Here is a 25,730-nt window from a genome sequence, read left to right as displayed (position 1 = left end):
AGTTTCCCTTTCCACACTGCAGATATGTCACTGCATCTTTCTCAGTTGGAGACAACCACAAATGGCTCCTAACATGTCAATAAAAAGAGAAATCAGAGAGGGAAAAAAAAATCCTGTGTTGGTCTTTGAAGGACAGTCTCTGCATCTTTGATATTCATTACACTGTATCCTGAAGAAAGCCAGCAAGACTGTGAAAAAGAGTAAAACTGGAATTTATGCTCCCTAAACAGCTAAAGAGTGGGCTGCTTCAGTTTTTTAAAAAGACAGTGAATCCGTGTGCTGGAGTCTGGTTGAAAAAGTGGTGGAAATTTGCGGCAGTGAACGGAATTAAGTCAAAGCAGAATTCATAAGAGAAGAGAACTGGACCATGGCACTGGTGATCAGATTCAGGGGTTGGTGGAGCTCAGATGGGGAATTCCTGCAGCAGGGATGTCCACTACATCTCACTTGAAGCGTCTAACATGAGTCTGCAGAACTGCCTGTAGAGGCAGCTTCCCCTCATCACTGTAGGGAATTATTTCCTTAGGTGGAAATAAACCTGTTTCAATGCTGGTTGGGCTGCCTGTGTTCACGAGAGTTTGACTCACACAGGAACAAGTGCAGAAATAGGTTCATAAAGTGTTTTGGAGATTGCAGAGCCATCTCACAGGACTACAGAGGAGCTCAACCTGGTATACTAATAAAATGATCTCTAAAATGACCTTTGATATGCTGACAAGCAGCAATCACAAGGGATAAAGACAACCCGGAGTTCAAGCGTAATGTTAGTGCAAGAACTCTGCAAAAATCAATTGCCAGTTAATTTAGATGGGAAAAGGGAAGGAGCCAAACACCCCGACCATCGTTCAGACAGACTTTGAAAATTATGAAAGGGATTTACTGAAACGGATTCCACAGTGGCAGGACTTGGATTTAATGCTTAGAAGATACCTTATAATTCTATTTTCCTGCTTGGAGACTTGCTTTGGTCAAACTATCTACAGCCCTGCCCATGACCAGAATTTCTATGCAGATCACAGCAGTCCAGAAAAGTACGTACAGACTTAACACTACAGGACTTAATTTTAAAAGAAAAAATGATTTTATAATATATTAATCATGCTTGACTTACCAACTGCGTGTACTCTACATCATCTCCCAGTAAGCCTGTGTCATTCAATGTATACTTGGCTTTCTTTAGTACAGCATCCACTGGGCCTTTTTCTACCTGGTGTTTGATAGCCTTGAACAATTTATAAAGAGGCTCCCCGGCATTGTCCTGTTTAAAGGAAAGGAAATGAAATAAAGCAAAACCAAACTATATACTCAACGCAGTATGTTTAAGTATTATTGATAAAACCCACAGGCAACAGACTTCAACTCTTACCTTGAGGTACTGATATAAACAAATAGACATCCAGTTAGACAACATTCTCTCAACAACCGTTTCAGATCTGAAAAAGAAACCAACCCTGAGTATGGTAAGGGTACTTAATAACAAAGTTTTAAAGAAAAAGATTGCTTGCTTGAAATATAATATTTTTACATGCTTAACTGCATGCACTCTCCTAATGCAATGATTTCCCTATAGAGTCTTGAAAGCATGTACTTGCTTTAGGATAAGTGCTTTGTATTGCTCATCATGCCCGAGTACCTTCAGCTCATTACTGAAAAGCACACATCCTTTATGCAAAATCTAAAATTGGGTCTATGCTGTAAGAGCTAAAAAATTAACCCAGTTGTGCAGTTACCAGGAAATAACCTACAGATTACAAAGCTATAACATACACAGAGCAAGGTCTTTTGTAATTTATTTGGGATAACAACAGGGTTAAAAACACTAGAGCAAGCCCTCACTGAATGCACAAAGCAAGCTGATTATGGGTCCTCATTATGGAGATGATGTGTGGTATAAATGCTAGATCATTTGGAATAAAATTAGATTAAAAAGTAAATGAAATGTTCAGTATTGTATTTTGAAGGTAGATGTTTCAGTAATCTCGATGCAGATTCTACACTACAGTACTTGAATAAGGAAATCTGTTGCCAGCCATCCTGCCTCTGCCTTCCACAGCTGTTCCTGGAGAGCTTGTCTTCCTAATATGCCTGGGCCAGGCTATTTCTGACTTTCACAGATAGTTGGCATTTTAATACAGTCACATTGCAAAAGAAATACATTTACAGAAAAACAGAGAACTACAGAAAATATGACTATGACATTCATTCAAACCTTCTTAGCATCAGCTTTGGGTTTTTGGCCACAACATACTGCTCCATCAGTTCTAAGAACAGCGTCCTCATGATGTCAGTATAGTATTCTAGTTTTCCATGTAAAGCAACTGTCAGTAAAGATGCAAAATACACTTTAGCTCGAGCAGAGAACTCCCTTTGGTTTTCCAGCGTGTGAATAAACTGAAACAGAAAACAAATGTAAAATCAAGTCAGATGACAGGTTTCTGAAGAACTTCAACACTTGCCTGCACTAAGAAGACAAGCAGTATTATATTAATACTAATCTTCTAAGCACAGAATGAAAAAGTTTTCAGAAGTTTGAAAAAAACTACTTATAAGAAAACATTGCCTATAATTTTTTTTTAGATACACACATGGTGTACTGGACTAACCCAAGGAATGCTTATATACTTTAACTGAAGCCTTACCTAAAAGAATGCTTCAATTAAATGAAAAAAGGTGTTCTGTGACAATTTTTTAAAAGAGAAAATCAACTCCCCTCTCCCCCAAATTCCCAGTCCTTTCACATCAAATTACAAAGACACTAATCTAAGTACGCCTGGGAATGTGCTCTCATCTCCCATAAACTGTAATGCTACCATTAACTAGCTCAGCACTGGAGCCTCATTTAAGAAAGCAGAAAAAGTTAGAAGCCTAAATCTATACTTAGGTGTCTGATAATCAGCCTCAGTTTTTGAGAGTGAGCAATCAGAATTCTCTTCAGAGCTGCTGTGAGCACTCATCAGTCTTGATGAATAGGCCACTTGAGGAGCCTCTGCCTCTCTGGGACAGAGATCCAGTAGATGGCTGCCCGCAGGTGACTCCCATGATGAACGAGGAGGGAATCGGCATTCTCTGATCACGTTTCTTAAAAGGCTAAAACAAACTTGTAACAGCAGTTTTTATGCCAGATTGGGTAATATCTGCTTTCCTACAGCCACTGCAATATTGACTAACTCCATACTATGTGACCTGGCACAGAAATATTATCTCGCCTGTCCGACCCACCAGGAAGCTCTGGCTGTGATGCCACATATCTGCAGTGGTTACTGTGGAACCAGAACTGTACGAAAATCACTTATTTGTAATAATTTTGGTTCATACCTGTCTTGCACACACAGGTATGCCTAGCTAACAGACAGGTGAATCTACTTCAGTACTCACATTAATGAGAAATGATTTGCTATTGAGGAGATTGGAGAACTGGTTCAAAGCCTGCTCCACAGTCTGCCGCCTGGCCTCGGGAATATCCAGCTTCCCTGTAATCATTACGTCTTTCTCTCCATCTTTGGAGGGCAAGAAGAAGACTCTGTCCGTGTAGGTTTTGTAGTCCAGTACTGGAATTCCAGCTTCATTGATATCGTTTGTCTGATCCTCCATCTCTATCATTAGATCTGAAATATGCAACACAGTTTAAAGGTTCATTTAAAAAAAGCCTGCAGCTTTTTTAGGCAACATGATCTCTTTGGGTGCCTGGTAACGGGGAAAAAGCAACTCAACACCAAAAACTCTATTTCACCTCACATTTTCTCTTGCTGTTTTTACCAATTAACCTGTTAACTACGACCACAGCTAATCCTACAGTGACATGAGGATAACTGCCTTTAGCACGGATAGTTTCCTTGTTGTTGCCTATCCGAAAAGGGGCCTTAATGGACATCTGGGTGAGTTCACGTACATGAATGGAGGATTGTAGCACAGAGCCAAAAAAAGACACTGCAATATTATTTTCTTGTTTTTTTTTTTTTTTTCCAATGTACATTCTATTCCCTCTGATTCTAGCTAGTAATAAGAGTTCTTTTAAAAAACACATAGCAGTCAAGGAAAGAAAGGTTTAAAGTGTAAAGCACACTAATCTAATTGCAAGGGGATGGCAGGAAGGAAGAAAGTGAAATCGTTCATTGAAATTGATGGAAACATTTCTGTGGGACTCAAAAGCCCTGAAGTTCTTAAAAGGGACAACAATTAGGGAATCATCCTTTGGAGCAGCTATTCTAGCTGAAGGCTTTCCAATTACCCAATATTGCTGATTGACTAGAATACCATGTTAATTAATATAGTGACCTATTGTCTCAGCAATTTTATTGCTCTTGTTCATTCATTTTACTCTTCGTTTTACAGCATTCAGCAAAGCTGAAGGAGAAAGCATCTTGTGGTTTCCAGCTTTGGGGTATTTGTACTTCCTCCCTAATGTCCCTTTCCTTGGCTATCTTTGGTCCCATGAATTTTAGACTGTCTGCACTTTGTGCTGTTGACATTACAGCTTCACAGTATGGATCCAGAATGTGTTTTGACTTCAGTGTTTCATTTTACTGTCAGCCAAGGTGGATGCAGTTTAGGAACTGAATTACGCCGTGGACGTGCATTCTACTTCCCCGGTGTTTGTGCTTGGTGGAGCAGAGAGGAAACCTTCAACCCAACAGGCAGCAGGAGTCTGTAGCCCCCTACGAGGAATGTCAGCAAGAGAAAGGCAACTTCTTTCAGAAAGGTGGTGAGAGGGAGTGCTGTTAACCTTGATTGATCCTCTCACAGTTCAAAATGCAGTTTGAAATGAAGCCCATTTGGGAATAGTTCTTGATTCAAACATTTGCTTCTGGTTTGTGTCCAGAACCTGGAAGGACTTGGTTTTCCAGAGAAAACAAGCTGGTACAAGAAAAGAATATCCTGTCCCAGAAATGCCAGAAAAACAAGACTGGGAGAGGCTTCCAGCATGGCCAAAATCTTTGAGAAACCCCGAGCTTCTTAAATTAATTTCAAACTGTAACCTGAAATTGCTGTTTAATTCAATCCTGCTTTTTAGCTGCTGTCAATATGAAATAATCTATTTCTCTTTAGAAAGAAAACGTGGGTCTTTTTCTTAGTAGAGATTATTTCAACATGACCCAACAGCAAGCATAATTCAGATGACGAGGTGACATTTCATGGTAATCATTTAGGCCAATATTTGCCTAGTTTAAGCATTGCAATGCTTAAATTTAAGCCTAATTTAAGCATTGCAATGAGTAGCTCAACATGTAGAAATGCTGAGCCTTCACACCTCCCGCTGCCTTCCCTAGGATGATGCCGCTACATTTAGACAGAACAATTAGCTAGCTCCTCGAATCAAGCTTAAGGTTTTCCCACGATAAACAGGGCAAAATGCTATTTCTTTCCCGTGAACTTGCCAAATTACCCCTTTGTATGCTGATTGCTGTAAATAAATTTTGCAGCTCTGAAAACAGTTTTTAACGTGCATACTTGGCACATACAGCCATTGTGCTAAATACTACGTGCACTGTTAGTCACTATAAAATATTCTTACCTCCATATCAATGGTCACTCACATTAATGGCTATAAGTAACCCCAATCTCAACTAGTTTCTATTTCCCAGTTGCTAACTCTGTGCTTCCTTTAGACTAAAACTATGTATTTCCTTTAATAACCTCAGCTCCCTATTTTATTTTATTTACGGCTTTCACATATAATAGCAAAATATCTGCTGTATGTCAATGTCAGTAATCAAGACTACTAGATCTACTACTTATTTGTTCCCAGAAGACAGTTTTAGCAAGCTAGCACCATTGCTCTAGCCCATCTTCTGACTGCTCAAGAGGACCCACAGGAGTCTAAATATCTGTCATACCTGTGAATTCCTTCTTGCACCGGTCTCTGACACTCTCCTCCAGGCCTTCAAGTTGTGATTTAATTTTTTCATACTCTCGTTCTGCTTGTTGGCTCTTGCGTCTTTATGGAATAGAGGTAAGATTTTTAAAAACTTACAAACTTCAAAAGTAAATAATTTGCAACAGCTCTGTGTGGGAAGCCAAAGGACTGGAGGACATTTCCATGGTTTTTATTTCTTTTTAAATACTGGCAGCAGAAAGAGAATAGAGGAGGAGAACAGCAACAGTGGACCAAGTCTTCATTCCATGTAAATCAACCTGGCACCATTGTGGGCCTGCTGCTTCAAAGCACACTTGGGCCAGTGATTTAAAATCCAGTAAGCAGTAGCTACAAATGCTTTCAATCACATATTAAGTACAGAAACTCAGTTTGTATGTACTGAACAAAGATTGCTTGCAACACGTCCTGCACTGGCTCTGAGCCACCCAGGAGTGTGTCTGGGACTGAACTGAGAAGGTTGCAGGAGTTCCATGACATCATCAGTGCTATACAGCACATACTTCAGCATTGCTTCAGCTATATTGATATCCACCATAAGAGTGAAATCCACCCCCTCCTGAGGGACAGTATGAGGCCCTCATTAATAACCTTAAAATTGGGCTAAGTAGGTCTTAAGTGAAATACAGACATTGTTCTGGCCCTTTGTGAAGCATGAATTTCACCATTAACCATGAAATTTGTGTGTAGGTAACACTTATCTCAGCTGGAAAGGCCAAAACGACCCCTTAGCCAAATCCATCCAGCTCAGACCTACAGTGCTGACTGAGGCAGCATAAACGCTGATGGAAATGTATACAGAATAAGCTATCTCCTTCACAAGAGGCACTTTAGCTGCCATTTCAAGAATGTATGCATGCAACTCAGTTTGCTATTGTGCGGCTGGCAAGTCTGGGACCAATTGTTGTGTTTATGTATAAAGGACGGACTGGCCTGACTGACATCAAGGAATTTGGTGTGCATGAGAGGAATAAATTGGTGCTCATACATATTTCCAGCTGTTACTGCCTTTCTTAACTCTGCAGCTCATAAAAAAGATGAAGATAATTTCTGTAAGCTGAGCTGAAAATGACCAGGTAGTACCTTGAAAGATTTAGGACAGCAAAACCACCTAATTAAAGGAACTCACCTGTAACAGATGATAGAAATGACGATGATTGCTATCATAGGAATAAGTACCAGTGGTAAAATAAGATTCAGTGGGATGTCACTCACACGTGTATCATATTCCACCCTTCCAAGGATCCATTCCCGGAGTCCAAATTTCACCTAATTAGATAAGCAGAGATATTAATCTCAAAAAGTGCAAATGGACAGTGGTTCACTTCTCAGTTGCGCTCTAAATTCTTAGTAATTCTCACTAAGTGAATTTCTAGCTCAAACTGCCAAACAAAGGAAACATTTCTGAATATTTTATACTGAATTTAGGTCACTAGCACTTTATTCCATGAAGTAATTTTATTTTGCTTAGCAGAGGAAGAAAAATCCCCAGCCTGTCTAGCTACAATTTTACATTGCTATGTAACGAAGGTAGAAGGCATTTGCCAGCTTGGGACTGCTCTTTAAGTGTGACGTCTTCTAGACAGCAGGCAGAAGCTGGAAGAAGAAAGAACTGCAAGGAGTTTCTTCACGGTACTACAACAACTTTGGAGAACAAATTACTTCAATTAAGAAGCACTATATCAGTGTCACACATGATATTAAATTCTATTGAGAAGGTAACCTACAATGAATTCAGGAAGGTTATTGATGGTATCTCTCTTCTGCCGTTTCTTTGGTTGAGGCTGTACTTCTGGTGGCTCACAATATAAGTCTGTTTCAGTTAGTGTTTTTATGTTGCAAGGCTCGTCACCCACAAAAGCCTGGGCCTCGTCTATCGTCATGGCTTTGTTCAGGTTACTGCCCTAGACAGAAAATACAAGGCTCAGTCATCAACACAAAGTCTTGGGAGACAAGAAGTCCTGAGTTGCAACTTTCCATTTGGGTCATTTTTAGCAGCAGATGTGATTTGGACTGCAGTGTGCAGAACAGCAGAGTGGTTGGGAATTATGCAATTCCTCTCCTTTCCTTTCTGGTGCAAGAAGACATGTCCCCTCCAGTCCTTGGGAGCTCTATGGCAGAGGGCATTTCCTAATGCCAGGCTCAGCAGGAGGAGGCATCCCCAGGAAACCCAAAGTATGGCTAAAAAGATAGCAACTGTCTCTGAGAATGGGAGGGGGGAGGAATAGGGAGCTGACTATGTTAATCATCTAGCAGAGGTAAGGGACTCTACCAAGCATTTTGGGTATGGTACCAAACAGCTGTTAAGGGTTCAAGAAAGGAAGAAAAAATTCCATACATGCTTCAAGGACAAAATGAGCAACCACCATCTCCTGACAAGTTTACCTTTGCATTAATAAGTTTGTTGACTTGTTTTTTGATGCCATCTGTGAAGTTCTCGAAGGTTGGGTCTGCAACATAGGCGAAGGAGTGGCTCTCATTTTTTACAACCAAATGATAATGATCCATTAGAATAATAGTGGTAATGTTATAGTTTTCTGGGTCTTCCAGTATTGGTGGGGAAGAAAAAACCACCGTGGTTTCATTGAGTCTTGTAACAAGCTTTCCATCAAACTGTAAGAAACAAGACAAGAAGAACATGCGCATTTTAGAGTTTGACTTGTTCCTGTACATAACTGTTCATAGCTTTAGACCGCAGAAATAAAACCACTGGATTTATATTCTCTCCATATGGCAGAAATAACATAGTATGAGGTATTTTCTGGAAGGAAAAGAAAAAAAAAAAGAAACAAATTTGTTGATGGGAATAAATTATTGATTCATTATGTTCTATCAGCTGCCTGCAGAAAAATTTTAGGCTACAGATCAGTTTCCATTGACTCCAAATTCTGTGGCTCTGTGCCACACTTGGCTGATATAATTAAATTGCTCTAAGATTAAGAGGTTAACATGGCAGCTTTAATCCAGATCATCTTCTGTACCATTAAGTATCTCATGTAGATTCTTTTCTACTGACACTGTAAAATACCTCGCTGAAATTCAATACAATTACTGAGTGAAATTTCAGAATAAAATTTACCAATTGTCAATCAACTACTCAAGGTAACAACTCAGTTAACCTGTCCTCCATCCCCAATTACACAAATGTTTTTATCCTAGAAACTCCTTCAGTCATTCAGTAGCATCGACCACAGCCAACAACATTAATAGGAACCCTCAACACTTCTTCTATCACCACCTTGGTTTCTCACCTTGAGAAATGCAATTTGCTAGCTTCTCCCCCACATTCTGATATTGCCATGTAAGTGGAAGCAAAACAAAGATTAGAAAAGTTTCTAGTCTTAACCAAGAATGTATGCTATATGTAATGCCGACTTAAGCTAATGTGCTGAGAAGATGCTGAGCGTATATAAGAAGGGGGGTAAGAAATGTTGATAAAAAATGTTAAGAATGCTAAATAGACTTTAAGATTGTCCTGGGATTTAAGGTTATCAAGATAATTACATCTTGCAGTTTATGAACTAAGAAACGTAGGCAGTTTTCCTCTTAAAACACTTTAAGGATAGGGTTTTGATGGACCCAAATCCAGCTGGCTTTGGCATAGTTGAATCATGCATATAATACAAAACATGCACATTACCAACTCTATATGGATCACAAGACAGTCTTAAATTGAATAACCAGCTTTAGAAAAAGTCTTACAATGTTCTTACTGGAAGATCACTTTTAAGTCCTCAGTCATTGCATTGAATCGTGATCTTCATTAGAAGAGTGGGAAATTGAGACTATTGGTAATGTCAGTTCTTCTTAACATGAAATGCAAGAAGGGTTTGGGTTTTTTTTAATGTTACTTTTTACAACTTTTTGTGAACATACTATAGGTGGAATATGCCTGAAGCAAGAAAGAAAAGGAGACTCGGTTCCTTGAGTTGTGAGAAAATAAAAGGCACTAACTGCAAAGCTGAGTACTCAGCATTGTCTGGATTTGGGTCCTGTTTCAGGCAAATCTGTAAAGCTTGCAGGGCGAGAAGAAGGAGAAAGATAAAGAAAAAATAAACACTTTCAAATTCTGAAATACATCCACTTTACCACTTGAAGCTTAATTCTTCTATCCTTATTCATATTGAATGAAAATAATTTTAAAGCAGAAGATTGCAAGGTAAAAGTGAATGTAAGTCAAGGTGGTAGAAGTAGGCTCTTCTTCCATGGAAACCTGAACAGACCCAGAAATCTGTTCAAACCTTATTCCACTCCAAGCCCAGTAAAGTCCAGTGGGCAAACTTAAATGCATTTTTTGAACAGATTATATGTTATGCATCCAGTGTGATGCCTTTGGGGGGAAAGAAAGAAAATTACCATTTTGAGATTCATTTTCCCTGCTTCTGGACGCTCTGCATATACCACCAACGAGAAACTCTGGATGAGCTCAAAACCGGTTCCAGTTACTGTAATATTTCTCCCTCCACTGAAAGGCAGAATTAAAAAAGAAGTCAAATCATTGGCAAACTACAACACCTATAGACTGCTTTATCCTGCACTGCTACTACTTCCATTGAAAACAGCTATATAATGCCTACATGACAATTAGATATCCTACACAAGGGACTTCTGTTAAAGCTATCGATGACCACAGCATTTAAAAGCAGCAATGTCAACTTCAAACTCATTTTAAACCAGCAGAATAAAAAAAGTACAAATTGCTTTGTCAGTATTTGTGGCTTTTCATTGATGCTTATCTTTGTGTGCCTCACTTCTCCAATGTTTTTGTTAAAATCACTTCACCTACCACACGCACAGAGACAAAGATGAGAGTGTATTTTCCACAGGTCTGTAGGGACCTGGCTTCTCTATTCCCTTTCATTTGCAACACACTGTTTAAAAAATAATGCATTCGCATAAGAAGAAGAATGCATGCAAGTTGCCAGTGGGAATTAAAGTCATCGAAGTAACATGGATTTAGAGGGATAGCAATCCTCAAAGCAATCCATTAACATAACCTTCAGTTTATATAGAGGAAAAAAAGAAGTCTTTTAAATCCCTGGGGTAAATCACTATTGATCTACCAAAAAACCCCTCCAGGCCCCAAAACCACCCAAACCAAAAATCAAAAGCAAATATTAAAACCAAATCCTATTCTACATAAGTAACTACTCAATATTCAAGGAGGCAGGTACCAATTTCTCCAAGAGAAGTCACAGCCAATTTTATTTTTAATGTCCTATTTGTAAGGTCACGATGTTACACTTCTTTTTACTGAAATAAAAGTGGAAACATCATGATCTCTCTCTGCCAACTGTACCCCACTAAGCAGAAAGACCAGAATATTAGGGAACAACAGACCAACGTGAATCAAGGTTGCAAGTTTGTCCCTGTATTGGTCACAGAAGGACTTTCAAAACCAGAGGTATGCTACAAGGACTTTTATACAGATTGCCATATTGTTACAAATGTAAGAGAGGCATACATTTCTTTGGTTTCACAATTAGTACTAGGTGAGCTTTTTTCCAGAAGGAACAGCTACCAGATGGGGTGTTAGTGAGTACCACCACAGAAGAGAGCATACCTTTTAAAAGCATTATTGAACCCCAATCTAGATTTCCTAAAAAGATATTTTTTTTCCTCATGGGACAGAGAGATGACAAGCCATAACCTTCCTCTGTTTCCAACCTACTTATTAAAAGCTGAATAGAAGAACTGTTAGAAACCTTTTCATTAGAAACCTTTTATATAGGTTATCCTTATAGGATAAGGATTTGTAAGTAACACAAAGATCATATTATCTGACATCATGCTGAAATGCTTCAGATCTCTTTCTTTGAGGCATCTTCATTTAGAAGAAGCTCATTACCTTTTCTGGTTTCAGGATTTACCTTTGAAGTGGGGATTAAAGTTTGGAGGTAAACAGAATACTTTCAAACATCAGCTGCGGTTAAGAAGGATCACAAACCCTACGTATCTAAATGTGTGCATGGCTAGAGTACATGAGTTTTTATTTCAAACAGTTCTATATGTAATAGTTTTATTACATATTACACATATTTTAAGCCAATTGTAGATGAAGTTATGACAAACATTTCATTACCTGCTGAAGCTATTTACTGGCAGGAACTTGGTGACAGTAGGATTCTCACTGTATGAAAATAGCTGTGGTACACTAATTGCCGTGCCCCCATAGTCCATTGTGACTTGAACACGTTCAACCTTGCTATTAGGTCCTGTAATGCAAACGATCTCGTCTCCAAATTCAGTGCTAGATTGGAGAAGAAAAAAATGAGGAAACAGCTTCAGTTACTAACATTATTGTGATTTGTATTCTTTACTGTAGTACCCCAGAAGCAACAAAAACAGGGCTCTATTTTTGCTGGGCACTGAGTAGTTATGAGAGGAGACAACACTTTCTTCAGATCACTTAGGGTCTTTAAAAAAGATGTAGGATATGAAAAGTAATAGTGTACAAACACAAGAACAATGCAATGTCATTCTTTTTTGGGAGGGAAGAGAAAGGCAGCAATTCATAAGAGGAAAAAGAAGTGAGAGGAACAAGCCAAGGGGCACTAGAAGATTAAGATTTTATATGGAACCACTGAAGAGATGCTGAGTGAAAGCATGGGTGGGTTTGGAGCAGCCAGTCAAGCAGAGAAAGCTGAAACTGGAAGAATCTTTGGATATCTGAGTTCTCCCACTTTGGTTGTTTTTACAGCTGCTTCTTCCAGCTGGAGCATCTGAGTGAGTTTCTGTCTGAACATTACGTGCAGAGCTCCATTGCCTGGCATGAGTCACAAAGAGATAGACAATGGATTTGTTTAATTTCTAAAGGCCAGAAAAGGTTGATGCTTTGTTAGGGTACAGCTCTGTATTGTTAATTACTCAGGGTACATACACATTGCAAGGCTGGCTACCAACTGAAACTTGAACGTCCTTCTTGGAACCAGTGGCCAGGTTTGTACCAGTGATGGTAAGTGTGGTTCCACCCGCTTGTGGACCACTTTCAGGTCTTATTCGAGAAGGATGAGGTTTCTGCAAAGAGGAAATAGTCAAACTAATTAAGAAAAGTAAAATAAAATTTACACCAGTATGAATTGGTATAATAGCTAATAGAAGTTTAATATTACTACCTGAAAAAATATACAATTAAAATAATGTCAGATGATTCTTCTAAAATAACACAAAATCTTTCATTATTCATGCTGAGGGAAGAAGTAACAGATGATGTGAGCGTACTTATGTTTTTTCCATACTGTATTTTATGAGGCTTTACGTGAATTTCAATTCCCTACTTATAAAATGTAGAGTTAGCTGCCATTAAGTTTGTGAGAGCTTCCTGTTGGACTTCCTGTTTTCATACTTATTTCAAGATTTCTCTCTTTCTTACGGCTGAGTCTACCTTGGCCTTTCCTTACCCTTTCCTACATTCTGCATAATTTACAGGAGAGACAGAGCAAAGTTTTCAAAACTGGTACCAAACAGAAAGAATATTAAGATTCCCTTTATCTTGTAAGGCTCTTAATTGCGATAAAATCGTTATCCTATTCGTGAGCAATGAGCTTGCAAAGAAAGAAAATCAGAAAACGCTAAACTTTTCTTTATGCACCTAGAACCTTGGAGCAGATTTCTTAAAACCAATTGAAACAAGCAGACACGCTTCAAATTGTTACAAAATTTGTTGGATATTTAAATTTCTCAAATAAGTTCCCTCCTTTTGTTTTCAATTCAATCTTTGTTTCCATGATGGTAGTCTAGGAGCTATGACAAATACTGTAAATTAACAGTGAGGGCTTTTCATGAACAGTATGACTTAATTACTTCATCGCTAAGTAGTCCCTGCTTCCAGTTGAGAAAAGCATCCTTATTCAGGACAACACTGAGGCTGCTGAATCAAGGGGATGACCGAAGCCGTGCAAGCCACGTGAGATGGGTTACCAGCTGGCTCCAGGCGAGCGCTGCCTGCCGATTCCGTGGCCTGGCCATGCCTGCAGACGTGCTGCAGCCCTCGCACTGGGGCGGTAGCTGTTGTGCATGCGGGCAGCAAGGTGGTCCCACGCAGCCAGCTGCCATGTGCGCTGCGCACACAGATAGGGTGCCAGGTCCAAGCATGCAGCAGGGGCATTGCTATGAGGGACCCTGCATTTGCTAAAGCATACCAGATCAAAAGCTTAAGGAGGCTGTGAATAGGTAATGCCTTTTCTGATGTATAACTGTGCTTCTTCATCCATATTCAAACACAAGCTTTCCTTAAGTGAGTCAAATAAGCAATAAGCTTATTTCCCAATCTCATGTATATTTGTAAATGACATCTGCTCTCCTCCTCCTCTTGCATAATCTTGCTAAAATGGTTGACTGATAATAAAGTCCAGGCTTGGGGCTATTCTGTACGAAGCATATGCAAATAAAGGAAGAGCAAAGAAGTCTGAAAACTTCCCTTGCTGATGAGGGTTTCCCTGATCACCACCACACTGCACTGATCTCCCACTCTAAGGAGGAAAAGCCCTCCTCAGAAAAAGAGAGCAACAAGCCCACACCTTACTAGTCGTGCAGCAAAACCTTTCCCCCGTGTTGTTTTGCTCGGGCACAGATTGCCATCTCTGTGTCAGCTTACAGCTACAAAACCGAGAGCCCACGAATGGCAGGGAGGAGGGGGACTGATGTACCACAGTTCGGTTCAAAGCTCGGTGAGCCATTGACAGGTTTTTAACAAGCAGCAGGAATTGTAAAAATGCATCCAACGGACCTCATGGTTACTTTACAAATTTGTTTTATTGAAGCACAGATATTATAGAAACGTGGAGAACTCATACTTGCTGTGCTTGTTTTATACTTTCATGTCTAAGCAACTTCTCACCGAAGGAATGCATCATGCTTCAGCACACTTCACAAATCCACAATGACAACTGTAATTTGCTCTCAAGTCATTGAGCTTTAGGAATATGCTTTAACACTAATTGGGTGTCAATTGCTTTTCTTCCCTGAGAGAAATCTGTTTGTAAACCCTTCAATCCTCAAGATGTACGTTGCTGCAGCATATGACTGCTCTCATGTGCTAACCTTTGATTTTGTTTTATTTTAATACATCACTTGGGTTACAAGATTTTATGTAGGGAAGTGACTCAAAGTCATTTTAAAGCATTTTGTAAGCAAAAAGGAGCCTTGATTCAATATAACAGAGTTGACTAAAACTTGCTCACTTAGGTCTATACAACCCTCTCTGTGCATACTCTTCTTTGGATTTAATTGCTTGCTGATTTAAGCTAAATTGAAATATGTCACACCAGGGTAAATAAAAAGTTAGAGGGGGTCAGTTTTAAAAAAATCACACATGAAGTTTGCATTAACACAAGTCTAGACATGCGCTTCACAGAAAAGCTTATTTGTGCTTTTTTGTAACACAATTTTGTTGCTAAAAAAATGACAATCAAAATCGTATATAAAATACACAGTCAATAAATTGCTTATGAAAATGTATCAAATACTTTAAGTGTAACCTTACCACATGGACAGAAAACCACACCTTTTATTGACTTCAAATTAAATCTTAATTGCTAGACACTACTAAGCATGTTGGACTACTGCATCATCCGCGGTAAAAATCCCCAGCAATGATTAGCTGCATAACACACCTGGGATAGCTTTCAGATGAAAGTATCCCCCAAGAACCACTAAAAAATCAGTATGGACAAATTCATTACCCCTGAACCTCAGAAAAACTCTTTAAAACTTGTACCCTTTTCCCTAAATACTACCTCCACTGAAAGCCTAGCCCCTAAGGACGGACTCAGGAAGGAAAGGAGCAAGAAACCACTTAAAGCCAAGCCTTTAATCAGAAACTTAGGAAGGAAAGGAACAAGAAAAGGTTTCTGAAGCATCACACACCACTGTTCTCTGTAACCTCAGCATAAAAAATGAAAGGAAGCTTGCTAAGAACTTCTGCTAGACAGCTGTATTCCTTTCTTCCTTCAAAAATGTGAAATAATTGCCCTGTTAAAGCTCTGCTGGGTTATCTGATGGATAACTTTGGCAGGGTGTCAGCTGGCTCTGTCGCTAACAATCAGTAAATACCAAGCGAGCCATGAACTTGAAGCAGAACTATCTAGCACCATTTTCTGTGGGGGACCTTTTAGTGGTGGCCTACGTTTGCCTCCCTAGGAACAGGGATATATAGGTAACCAAATAGCAAAGTTACCTCTGAATAATAGCAGCAATGGGAAGTGAAACAACTATCTGTTCTGTTTTCCCCAGAACTTGTTTTTTTCTTAGCAAGAATCTGACTCTGCTGGAAGTTAACGCACAGCTACGCCGGATGAGAGAACATGCCACCCACACCCCACCCTATCCACAGCACAGCCGCACCACGGACTCGGCACATCTCGGCTGCATTTCACGCTGAATGGAAAACTGAGGTCAAGAACCACTCTGGGAGTGAAGGCAGGTAGCAGCTACGGAACAGGTGGAGTACTTTAACCCCTCTTTTCTCTTTAATCACTGGTCTTGCAGCAGTTCCTCAAAGGAGTATTTTAAAACAGCTTAATTCAAAGTATTCATATTTAACGTATTTAAAGTAATTTTGCAAATACCAAGAGCTCTCCAGAGACCAAATAATGTGGACGCTTCATAAAGATGATCTAATAAGGAGAAGCTGAACTGTGGTCTGTGTGCAGAGGAATGCTTCAGTATGACTGCTAAGAAAAGCATTGTATACTAAGAGTTTGTTAGTGTAAACTTGTCAGGAAAATGATTTGATTAATTTTAACTTGCTATTTTCTGTTTCACATTTTCCCCCTTTCCCTTCCTCTTAAGGATGTGCCAGAAAAACTAAGTTAAATTATCAAGAATTTTCACAATTTTAATAACCATTTTATTCCAAAACCAATGTGCTATGAGCAAGTTTTAGTGCTCTTCTAAAATATGGATGGATGGCTCAAAGAGCAAAGCTACACTGGCCCACCTCGCGGTCTTCTTAAAGAGTACCAATAAATTAAAAATTAGTTTATCCAAATGCTCAATCAGAAAGCATTTTTCAAAAATACAATTAGGTAGACAGGATCAGCTGGAGAATGATATTTTGCTGAATGCAAGATAATTTGTAAAACTACCATCAGTGGTGGTACACGCCTTCAACAGGAATTGTGTTACCTAAGGAGAAGGTAGCCACTTCCCATGGCTGACATGGCACTCACCAGTGGGACGGAGAGGTTCAGACCCTTGGAAGCTGCCAGGTCTAGTCTTATCTTACACAGTCTAGCAGAGCTGCACCTAACCCACAGCCCTATGTTGCTTACCACAGCCCTGCATGAGATTCCTTCTCCTTGCAGAGGAAAATGAGGGGCAAAGGGTAAATCCTTCATGGCAAACCTTGTTTGATGTATAATAAACATGCTGCTTTTACCAAACCCCTTTAATTCGGACTCAACTCCAAGCAATACTGAATGTTCAATCATTATGAACAGCACTGATAAATCCAGGACCTCAAGTGCTGTGAGATCAGTGATGTCATCTTTTCAAAATCCCCTTAAGGATTTTTTCTCTCCTTGTTTCTGCCCTTTTCTCATTTCAGTCTCTGAATCAGAAGTACACCCGCCTTCATAATAAATACCCTGCTTTCATTTTCAGCCCTCTGCACCTTGGGATCTTTGTTCACTCAGTCAGAAGATGCCTGGGGGATGTCACACTTTCTATAACATTGCAGCAGAGTGCACCACTATAACATCACATTGCAGTGCTCAGTGCAATTATGATGGTAAGCAGAACACTTGATTATGTGTCCTATATGGAATTTGTAGCAGTCTTGTAATAATTCTTCTGGAAAACGTCAGCCCTTGTGAGGACTTGGCAATACTTCATTTCTCATGGACACAGTAAAATTTAAACAACCCTGCAAACATTAATTTAACCCTTGTTTTATAATTCCTTAAAGTCTAGAAAATCATAATTCATATATATTTCAGTCTTTTTCCTATTTTGCTTGAACTGGAGGAACGTTCTTTCAGGTTTCAGTGCTCTCTACTACTCCTTTTGTCACTGAGCAAATACTGTTCATGCCTTCCAGCTAGTTTAATGTTTGAGCATAAATATTTTCTGCAACAACAGGTTACCTTGTTATGTGGGTTTTTTGATAGTCTAGTTTAAAAAAGCCTGTTCCAACGTCTGTCAGTTGTTCAGTGGCCTGTTTCTTGCCAAGTCTGGTAAGCCATCTCCCAGCAGAGGGACTTCCCACTGCCGGGACTCCCCACCGCCTTACACTCTCACGATCATGCCCTGTGTTTGTAGGAAGTGGATTTGCAGGTTTGGTAAAACATATGCACATCCACAGCTATGCTATAGAGAAGAGAAGAGAAGAGAAGAGAAGAGAAGAGAAGAGAAGAGAAGAGAAGAGAAGAGAAGAGAAGAGAAGAGAAGAGAAGAGAAGAGAAGAGAAGAGAAGAGAAGAGAAGAGAAGAGAAGAGAAGGAGAGCTGAGTTCAGTTGGAAGGGACCTATAACGATCATGTAGTTCAAATTGTCAACAGGTGTAGCTTGCTCTCTACTGCGTGGTTTATCCTGAAAAAATAAAGTAATTTGATCTCGACAGGGTTTCTTGCTTGTAGGTCTGAGCAGACTGTAGCTTGTCAGTCACGGGAAATAGGAGCATTTTATGTATCTTACATACAAACCTTCCTTAAATCCTACTTAGGTGTAATAATCTTGAGCTAGAGGTCTCAAAGTCCACCTGCAACCCAACTTTCCTGTGTTGTACCAGACTGCTGGGTTAGTACTCCTGAACTGATAAGCCGTTTTCCCAGTGCTTTGATAACCATTAGGCAGCTTTGCTGGAAGGATAATAACACTACGAATAGGTTACCTCTTCTGTTTTATGACCGTGGTCGGTGCCCATCCCGTTGATATAGTTTACCTGAAAGCAGCGGTTATCTGCTCCAATTTGAAATAATGAGACAATGACAATTTCTAAGTCCTTGTACATTGCTTGTGGTACATCATGTTCAAACAGTGCTAGTTTGTTTGGTAGCAAATTAATTTAGTCTCTTTGTAATACCAATGAATTCCCTTACATGGTGTTTGCATTCCTGTGTGCCACTGCCCTATCTTTGCATCAGGGACTAAGCTGAGCTTCACAAATTATATTTTTCGGTTTCACCTCATAGTAATGTCAGTCTTGCAACAGTCTGTCCTCTGAGGTGCTCTGTGCTTTGTCAGCACAGAGGTACCAGGAAAAAAAAAACCAAAAACAACAAACTAGCAAACCAGCCTGCACTGGCCCAAGCATGTACATGACTTCATACTCAGGCCATTTTCAGTGTCCTGTTTTCTCCATTGCAGACAGGAGTCTTTCCTTTGCTTGGTCTGTTTGTATCCTTTGCCTCCTACTTACAGATCTGTTCACAGAAATGCTGATATATTTTTCATTGTAGTTTCATACTTTCTGTGTGCCAGAGGGTAAATTATCTCCATGTCTGCTCCACTTATAATCACATTTAGATGTGAACTTAGTTATTAGCAATGTACATGACTGCTGCTCTTACACAGCTACTGCAGACCCTCTGAGCATTTGCATTTCAGCTCTTACACTTTTTCATCCTGTTTATTAATCTAGAATGAACTTTTTAATCTTTAATATTTTGTGACTTGCAGTTAGTCCTTTTGCACAGTTAGGAAGGTGATTTCTTATTTCTTTGGGTTTCTGATTACAGTTTTAGTAAGAGATACCTTTTACAGGCTGAAAATGCTTTCAGAGAGCTCCCAGCATTTTAGATCTCTGTGGTCTGCTGGTGTCAAATCAAAACACAGCTTTTACCTGGCTAACAGTGGGGTTACTTCTATTCTTCTTTTCTTTTTTTATCTAGATTCTTTGCAATTTTCCCATTAAAGATATGCAGGTGCAAAACAGGGCCATTCCCCCAGTCCCTTTTTCACTGACTCGACTTGCATTTGGGATCTGATCTGTCAGGCTGATTCATGTCCTTTTTCACTTGGTTTGTTTGCCTTGCAGCTTTCCTGGTTTACACTGTCATGTCCAGCCAGCTCACTTCTGGTCCCTTGCACAGCATTCAATAACAAGAGGAGTGCACTCCTGTGGAGCATCACCTAGGGTCTACATGTTTTCTTCTACATTTCTCTACTTTTCCACTTGTCTGTTACCAAGCACATCCTCAACTTTTTATATTCCTGGGCATGACTCTGCAAATAGCGATACTATCTACTATAAGATTCATCTTTGGTAGGCAGTTTCTAACCCAAGAACTACACCACTGAGATAAAAATGGTTCACTAATGCAGAAAATGGAAGAGAGAAACCAAACACTAAGGAGGCTACTGGTGGATCACAAGAGGGGCCAGAAATTCAGGAACAGTTGGAAGGCAACTGAGGAGGGGAGCCTCACGGAGATGCAAAGAAACCTTGGCATGAAGTCTATGCTTCCGAGGGGGATGCTGGAGAAAATGCAACCATGCCAGACCACAAGCAGAGAGACAACTGGGAGGGAAAAGAGGATGGTGGCAGAGTATATCCCCGTGATGCTGTGAGAGATGCCAGCTGCAGAACAAGGGGAAGCCAGCAACAGATGGATGTGTTCAAATGGACATAATGGGCAGCAAATGGCAAAGCCACCTAAGCTCCCTTCTGCCAGCTCCTGTAGGCAGTGACCTCCGATTGGTGGTTTGCCTTTGAGGCAAGTGCACATCTTCACAAGTAGGAAAGGGCTTTTGTGCTTCCACACAACAAGAGCACAGGGATGCTGTGTCAAGGACCTGATAGCAATGCACACACACGTGGATAAGATTTTCACAAATGTACAGATCACGTTATTGCTCTGCATTTACCTCATCCATCCTTTCCTCCTCAAGCAACCTTTCCCCTTCCCCATCCTGGTCCCAGCTGCAATAAGTTTTGGCTCTTGAAGCAGGTCTGTAAAACAACTAATTTGTTACCAAAATTATCTGCCCTGCACTGAAAGCCTAATTATTCTGCCAACCCTTGCATATAAAGCACACAAAATTTAAAGGGATTAAAGGCATAGCCCATGAAGTGCTGTAGACACTGGCCACCTTCTTGGAGGTCAAAATATCATTTCATGGACCATAAAGGTAACTGCAGAAGCTAAATTAGGCTTCTGAATGGGGCACACAACTCATTAGGAACTGCTCTTTCCCCCTCCATTTCTCTCCTTTCTCAGACTCAAGGGAGCCTGCTTCTTGTTTCTTCAGACAAGCCACCCACTCACAGGATATTCAACCAGAGAATTTCCATTGCGCACTCTTGGCAGCCTGGTGTTCACCGCAGTGGCTGACCTGACCTACCAGCTCGCCTCGTCACGGCATCCATTAACACAAGCCAGGCTTCAGTTCCTGGGTTATTTCTGCAACAGCAGAGAAGTGAGCGGAGTCCTGCCTTTCTGGGGCTGCTTTGTCGAAACCTTACACCATGTGAGCTGGTCAAATGCTTCCAGCCACTCCAGGTGTCCAGGCAGAGCATTTGCCTGGCAATGCATGTTGTGTGCTGTCTGCTGTGGATGGGATGCTTGTGCAAAGCGTTGGTACTTTAAACAACTAATTTTTTGGACTGCAAGCAGCATCTTTTTATCATGAGGCAGACAACACATGATTTTCTGAAAAGACCACAGAGCCTTGCTGACAGGTTTGATGGAGAAATGGAAGCATGCATGACTGGAAAGTCTGCGTTATCATACAGCCCGTGTTCACTGGCAGCTTTCAAGCAGAACAATGAGCACTGGATTGTGGGACACGTATGTAAATGCATAGCTCAGATGATAGAGAATTAAGTCTAATAATTTCCACACGAGAAAAGGCCAACTTCACTGAAACTCTCAGCTACCCAGGAGTTCTCCTGGCCCCTATGCAGGCTGACACGTAAACAAGATGTGCTCCAGGACTCAGGAATAAAATAAGATCCTCTGGAAGCAACTCCAGACTGCTGTGGATGTGTCGTTTATCAGCATCAATTGTAATGGCAACAAGCATGTAATACCCCCCCCCCCCCCCAAAACCACCAACTACAGTGTAAAATGCATATGTCGAGGTAAAGATTCAGGGAGAAAAATCAAAGAGTGAGCTAAAACCCTCCACAAAAGCCTTGTGGCACTAATGGCACTGCACTGGTGAGAGCTCTCAAGGCAATTGCTTCAAACATCAAGAAGGAAAGCAGAGGATAGATGGAGTTATGAGGAAACTGCCAAGCTGGGATTAGATTAAGGTGGAACAGTGCACCTTGTTAAATCTAACTGTGCTGTTCAGGTTCATGTTCAAACTTCCAGTATGGTCAATAGTCAAGTTCATGTTTGTTTTCAGATCAGACTCTTTTTTTGGTTATTCATCTCATCTTGTTTAGGTAAACAGACTTCCTGATTTACTAAAAGTCATTATTTCCAAGCCAGTCCCTGAACTACTGTTGTGGTTTAACCCCAGCCAGCAACCAAGCACCACGCAGCCGCTCACTCACTCCCCCCCACCCAGTGGGAGAAAATTGGGAAAAGTAAAACTCGTGGGTTGAGATAAGAACGGTTTAATAGAACAGAAAAGAAGAAACTAATAATGATAATGATAACACTAATAAAATGACAGCAGTAATGATAAAAGGATTGGAATGTACAAATGATGCGCAGTGCAATTGCTCACCACCCGCCGACCGACACCCAGCCAGTCCCCGAGCGGCGAATCCCTGCCCCCCACTTTCCCGTTCCTATACTAGATGTGGCGTCACACGGTATGGAATACCCCGTTGGCCACTTTGGGTCAGCTGCCCTGGCTCTGTCGTGTGCTAACTTCTTGTGCCCCTCCAGCTTTCTCGCTGGCTGGGGATGAGAAGCTGAAAAATCCTTGACTTTAGACTAAACACTACTTCGCAACAACTGAAAACATCAGTGTGTTATCAACATTCTTCGCATACTGAACTCAAAACATAGCACCGTACCAGCTACTAGGAAGACAATTAACTCTATCCCAGCTGAAACCAGGACAACTACCTTCAGCACCTCAGAAATGCATTACACTTTTGCAAAGTTCTACCTCTAATTTCACCATCTTACATGAATTTGAGCTTTCTGAAACACTATAGTTTTTTTAACCTACACAGCCTAAAACTCAGAGAATTGCTCTTGCAAATAGGTGTTAGAGATCCCAGAACCAGCTGCAAACTCTTGTTCTGGTGGCTCGAGTCTGAAGACGAGGTATTCTGAGAAAGGAATCACACTTGTGTGGGATCAGCAAATCTGGGCCATGTACCTACGAAAAGCTTAACTCCTTCCTTTGATACTGCTTCTCCCTGTCATAGTAACAAGCAAATCAGATAAAGTTAACAACAAACGAAAAAGAAGGACTGGCCTTTAGCCATGTTACTGCTCCACCTGCTTAGAGACCAGCCAAGCTGTCAGTGCTCCAGATGTACTGCATAGCTGGATATTAAAATTTAGCATCATTTCATTTCTATTTCACTAAACAGGAGAATGGTTATTGTCTGATCCTGCGTATAGTGAAACAACAGAAATGTCAGTAGGGGAGGACTGGGTTACCAGAATTTCATTTCACTGGAATGGCTGGACTTGAACAGCACTCAGGTTGGATAGAGAAATCGTGATGGGTAGGGAGAAATAGAGCTTTCCTCCCCTGTTACGCAGAAAATATAGATGAGATGTTTACTGCACAGCACAGACTCTTGTGGACCAGGGCATTTTAGTTCAGAACTCATTTTAAATTGAAACCATGACTTCCCTTTTAACTTGACTTTTGACCCATTTAATGAAGGTCTCATGCATTCCTCAGCTTAGAAATGTGCTGTGCTGGCAGACAGGGCAGAAGCACGAGTCTGAGCCCCAAGTTGTGCTGACTGCTGATCCTCATCAATCCAGCTTTAAAAATGCATCTTATTGTTGAGACCAAATGTAGTAGCACTTATAGAATCATAGAATCGTTTGGGTTGGAAGCAACCTTCAAAGATCACCTAGTCCAACCCCGTGCCATGGGCAGGGACATCCTTCACTAGACCAGGTTGCTCAAAGCCCCATCCAACCTGGCCTTGAACACTTCCAATAATGGGGCAGCCATAACTTCTCTGGGCAACCTGTTCTGGTGTCTCACCACCCTCCTAAAAAAATTCTTCCTTATATCCAATCTACTTGATAACTATATGCTTTTGGTGATAGATGCTAGTCACATGTACGTGGCTGAGACAGTGGGGAGTATGGTGACACCTCCAGTGTCCACGAACACACCAGGCTGAGCAGCTGCATTGTCTCCTTGTGCACTGCTTCGCACTTCTGCCCTGTGCTGCCACACCCCGCAAAAACAGTGATAATTACCAGCAGGAGGGTAGCCAGACAATGTGCCAAAGAAAGGGGGAAATACATAACAGAAAATTTATTTTAAGAAGGCCCCTGGAAGGAAGAGTATTTTCTTTCCTTTATATATACTGAATAGGAGAGGTTTTAAAGCACAGATTTCGCATGTCTGCTGAAAGAAGTCACCAAAGAACTGCCTGAAAACAGCAGTGAAACAAGATTGTAGCTTTTAAGACAACATCAGCTGACACATTTGTCTGCTCTGATTGTCTGTTCTCATGCTAAAAGCTCTCGTGTTACACTTGTAGAGGTGCGCGTGAACGCGATGCCCCTGTACTGACTTTAATCCTGCTGCAGTCAACAGTTGGCTTCATTTTCTCGTGGAACAGAGAGAAATGAAAATAGAAACCAATTTCACCAGTTTAAGGCATAAACTGTATTACTTGCCATTGCTTTGCATTTTGTAAATAGAGTCCCCATGGAAAGATTTTTGCAGTAAATAAAAATGCTCTTTATCAGCAGTTATCTTAGGTATCTGATATTTCAGTAACCTCAATGCAGGCAGAGATTGGCACAGAGGGAATCTTGGACTTGCAGGAAAACATCCACCTGGATGACGCCTGTGCAGAGTGGCTTCTCCTAGCACCTCACTGATGGGCGATCATGAATCTTTCCCTTAAGTAGCCAAATGCGGTGGCTGCTTATCTCGCCTCCCAGATGGGCTGAGCAGGAATCACAACAGAACAAGTTCACAGACCGGCTTCGAAGCCTACATGGGGGCTTCAGATTACATTTCAACACACTCCATAACATCTTCATGTGGTTTTCATGCAAACCATGGGAGAATCTTTACACACAGGAGAAGCATAGGAGAACTGGTGTAAAATGTACCCAATGCAACGGGTTCATGTCAAAATCTCATCTCATGTAGGGTTTACTGTCATAGCCTCTGTCCTAGAGACCACAAACACATAAACAAGGGAGATTATATTGTTGTTCTCTCGTTAAGATGAATGAGATCAGCAAAGAAAGACTTAATTATAACCTACATTTCCACAAAGGAACAGAGGACATTTTCAAGCAAAAAGGGTGGTTTTTGCAGAGATATCACCAGGGAGAGGAGGTATTTGATTGGAAATTATAGAAAAAACACTTCTGGCCTGTTTTGCAAAACCAAGAATAGTCTCTTCTCAGTTGAATGTCATTCTTGACTTATTCCACAGTTTACTGCCAACTCCTTTCCTTTCCTTCTCACAAGATATCAAGAATCAATGAGACAGAAATTTAAATACAGGAGAAGATAAAAGCCTAACCCACCCTTAATGTTTTACAGGTTTACAGTTTATAGGTGTAATTTTAAGTATCAATATGAGGACAGATATTATTTAAACCTCTCAACTATCACAGGCTTTTACAAATTTTGAAGACCTCATAGATACACATAAAGCTACTTGCTGCTAAAACCACAGGCTAGACCAGGTATAACCTAGGGTCACATTTAGGGTAAAGCAATTAAGACACAAACGAAATTCTCCTTCATAGTGACACTGAAAACAAAGCACATGTGTAATATGAACACAC

At 40.6% G+C, this 25,730-nt stretch overlaps 1 protein-coding gene across 7 annotated transcripts in view; it reads right to left on the bottom strand.

The window, feature by feature from the left end:
- The window catches only part of PLXNB2 (plexin B2), a 262,309-nt gene that overhangs the window by 21,063 nt on the left and 215,516 nt on the right, over window positions 1-25,730 (bottom strand). For all 7 annotated transcript variants that reach the window (XM_052790853.1, XM_052790851.1, XM_052790855.1 and 4 more), the window contains 11 exons: window positions 12,753-12,889; window positions 11,955-12,122; window positions 10,229-10,337; window positions 8,258-8,485; window positions 7,600-7,776; window positions 7,002-7,141; window positions 5,835-5,935; window positions 3,376-3,605; window positions 2,210-2,391; window positions 1,367-1,433; window positions 1,112-1,258 (listed from right to left, as the gene is read on the bottom strand). In XM_052790853.1, the coding sequence (XP_052646813.1) occupies window positions 1,112-1,258; window positions 1,367-1,433; window positions 2,210-2,391; window positions 3,376-3,605; window positions 5,835-5,935; window positions 7,002-7,141; window positions 7,600-7,776; window positions 8,258-8,485; window positions 10,229-10,337; window positions 11,955-12,122; window positions 12,753-12,889 (1,686 nt within the window). The remainder of the gene's footprint in view (window positions 1-1,111; window positions 1,259-1,366; window positions 1,434-2,209; window positions 2,392-3,375; window positions 3,606-5,834; window positions 5,936-7,001; window positions 7,142-7,599; window positions 7,777-8,257; window positions 8,486-10,228; window positions 10,338-11,954; window positions 12,123-12,752; window positions 12,890-25,730) is intronic.

This window comes from Harpia harpyja, chromosome 6 (genome assembly GCF_026419915.1).
Source record: "Harpia harpyja isolate bHarHar1 chromosome 6, bHarHar1 primary haplotype, whole genome shotgun sequence".
Classification (NCBI taxonomy): Eukaryota; Metazoa; Chordata; class Aves; order Accipitriformes; family Accipitridae; genus Harpia; species Harpia harpyja.
This window is presented reverse-complemented; position numbering and strand designations above follow the sequence as displayed.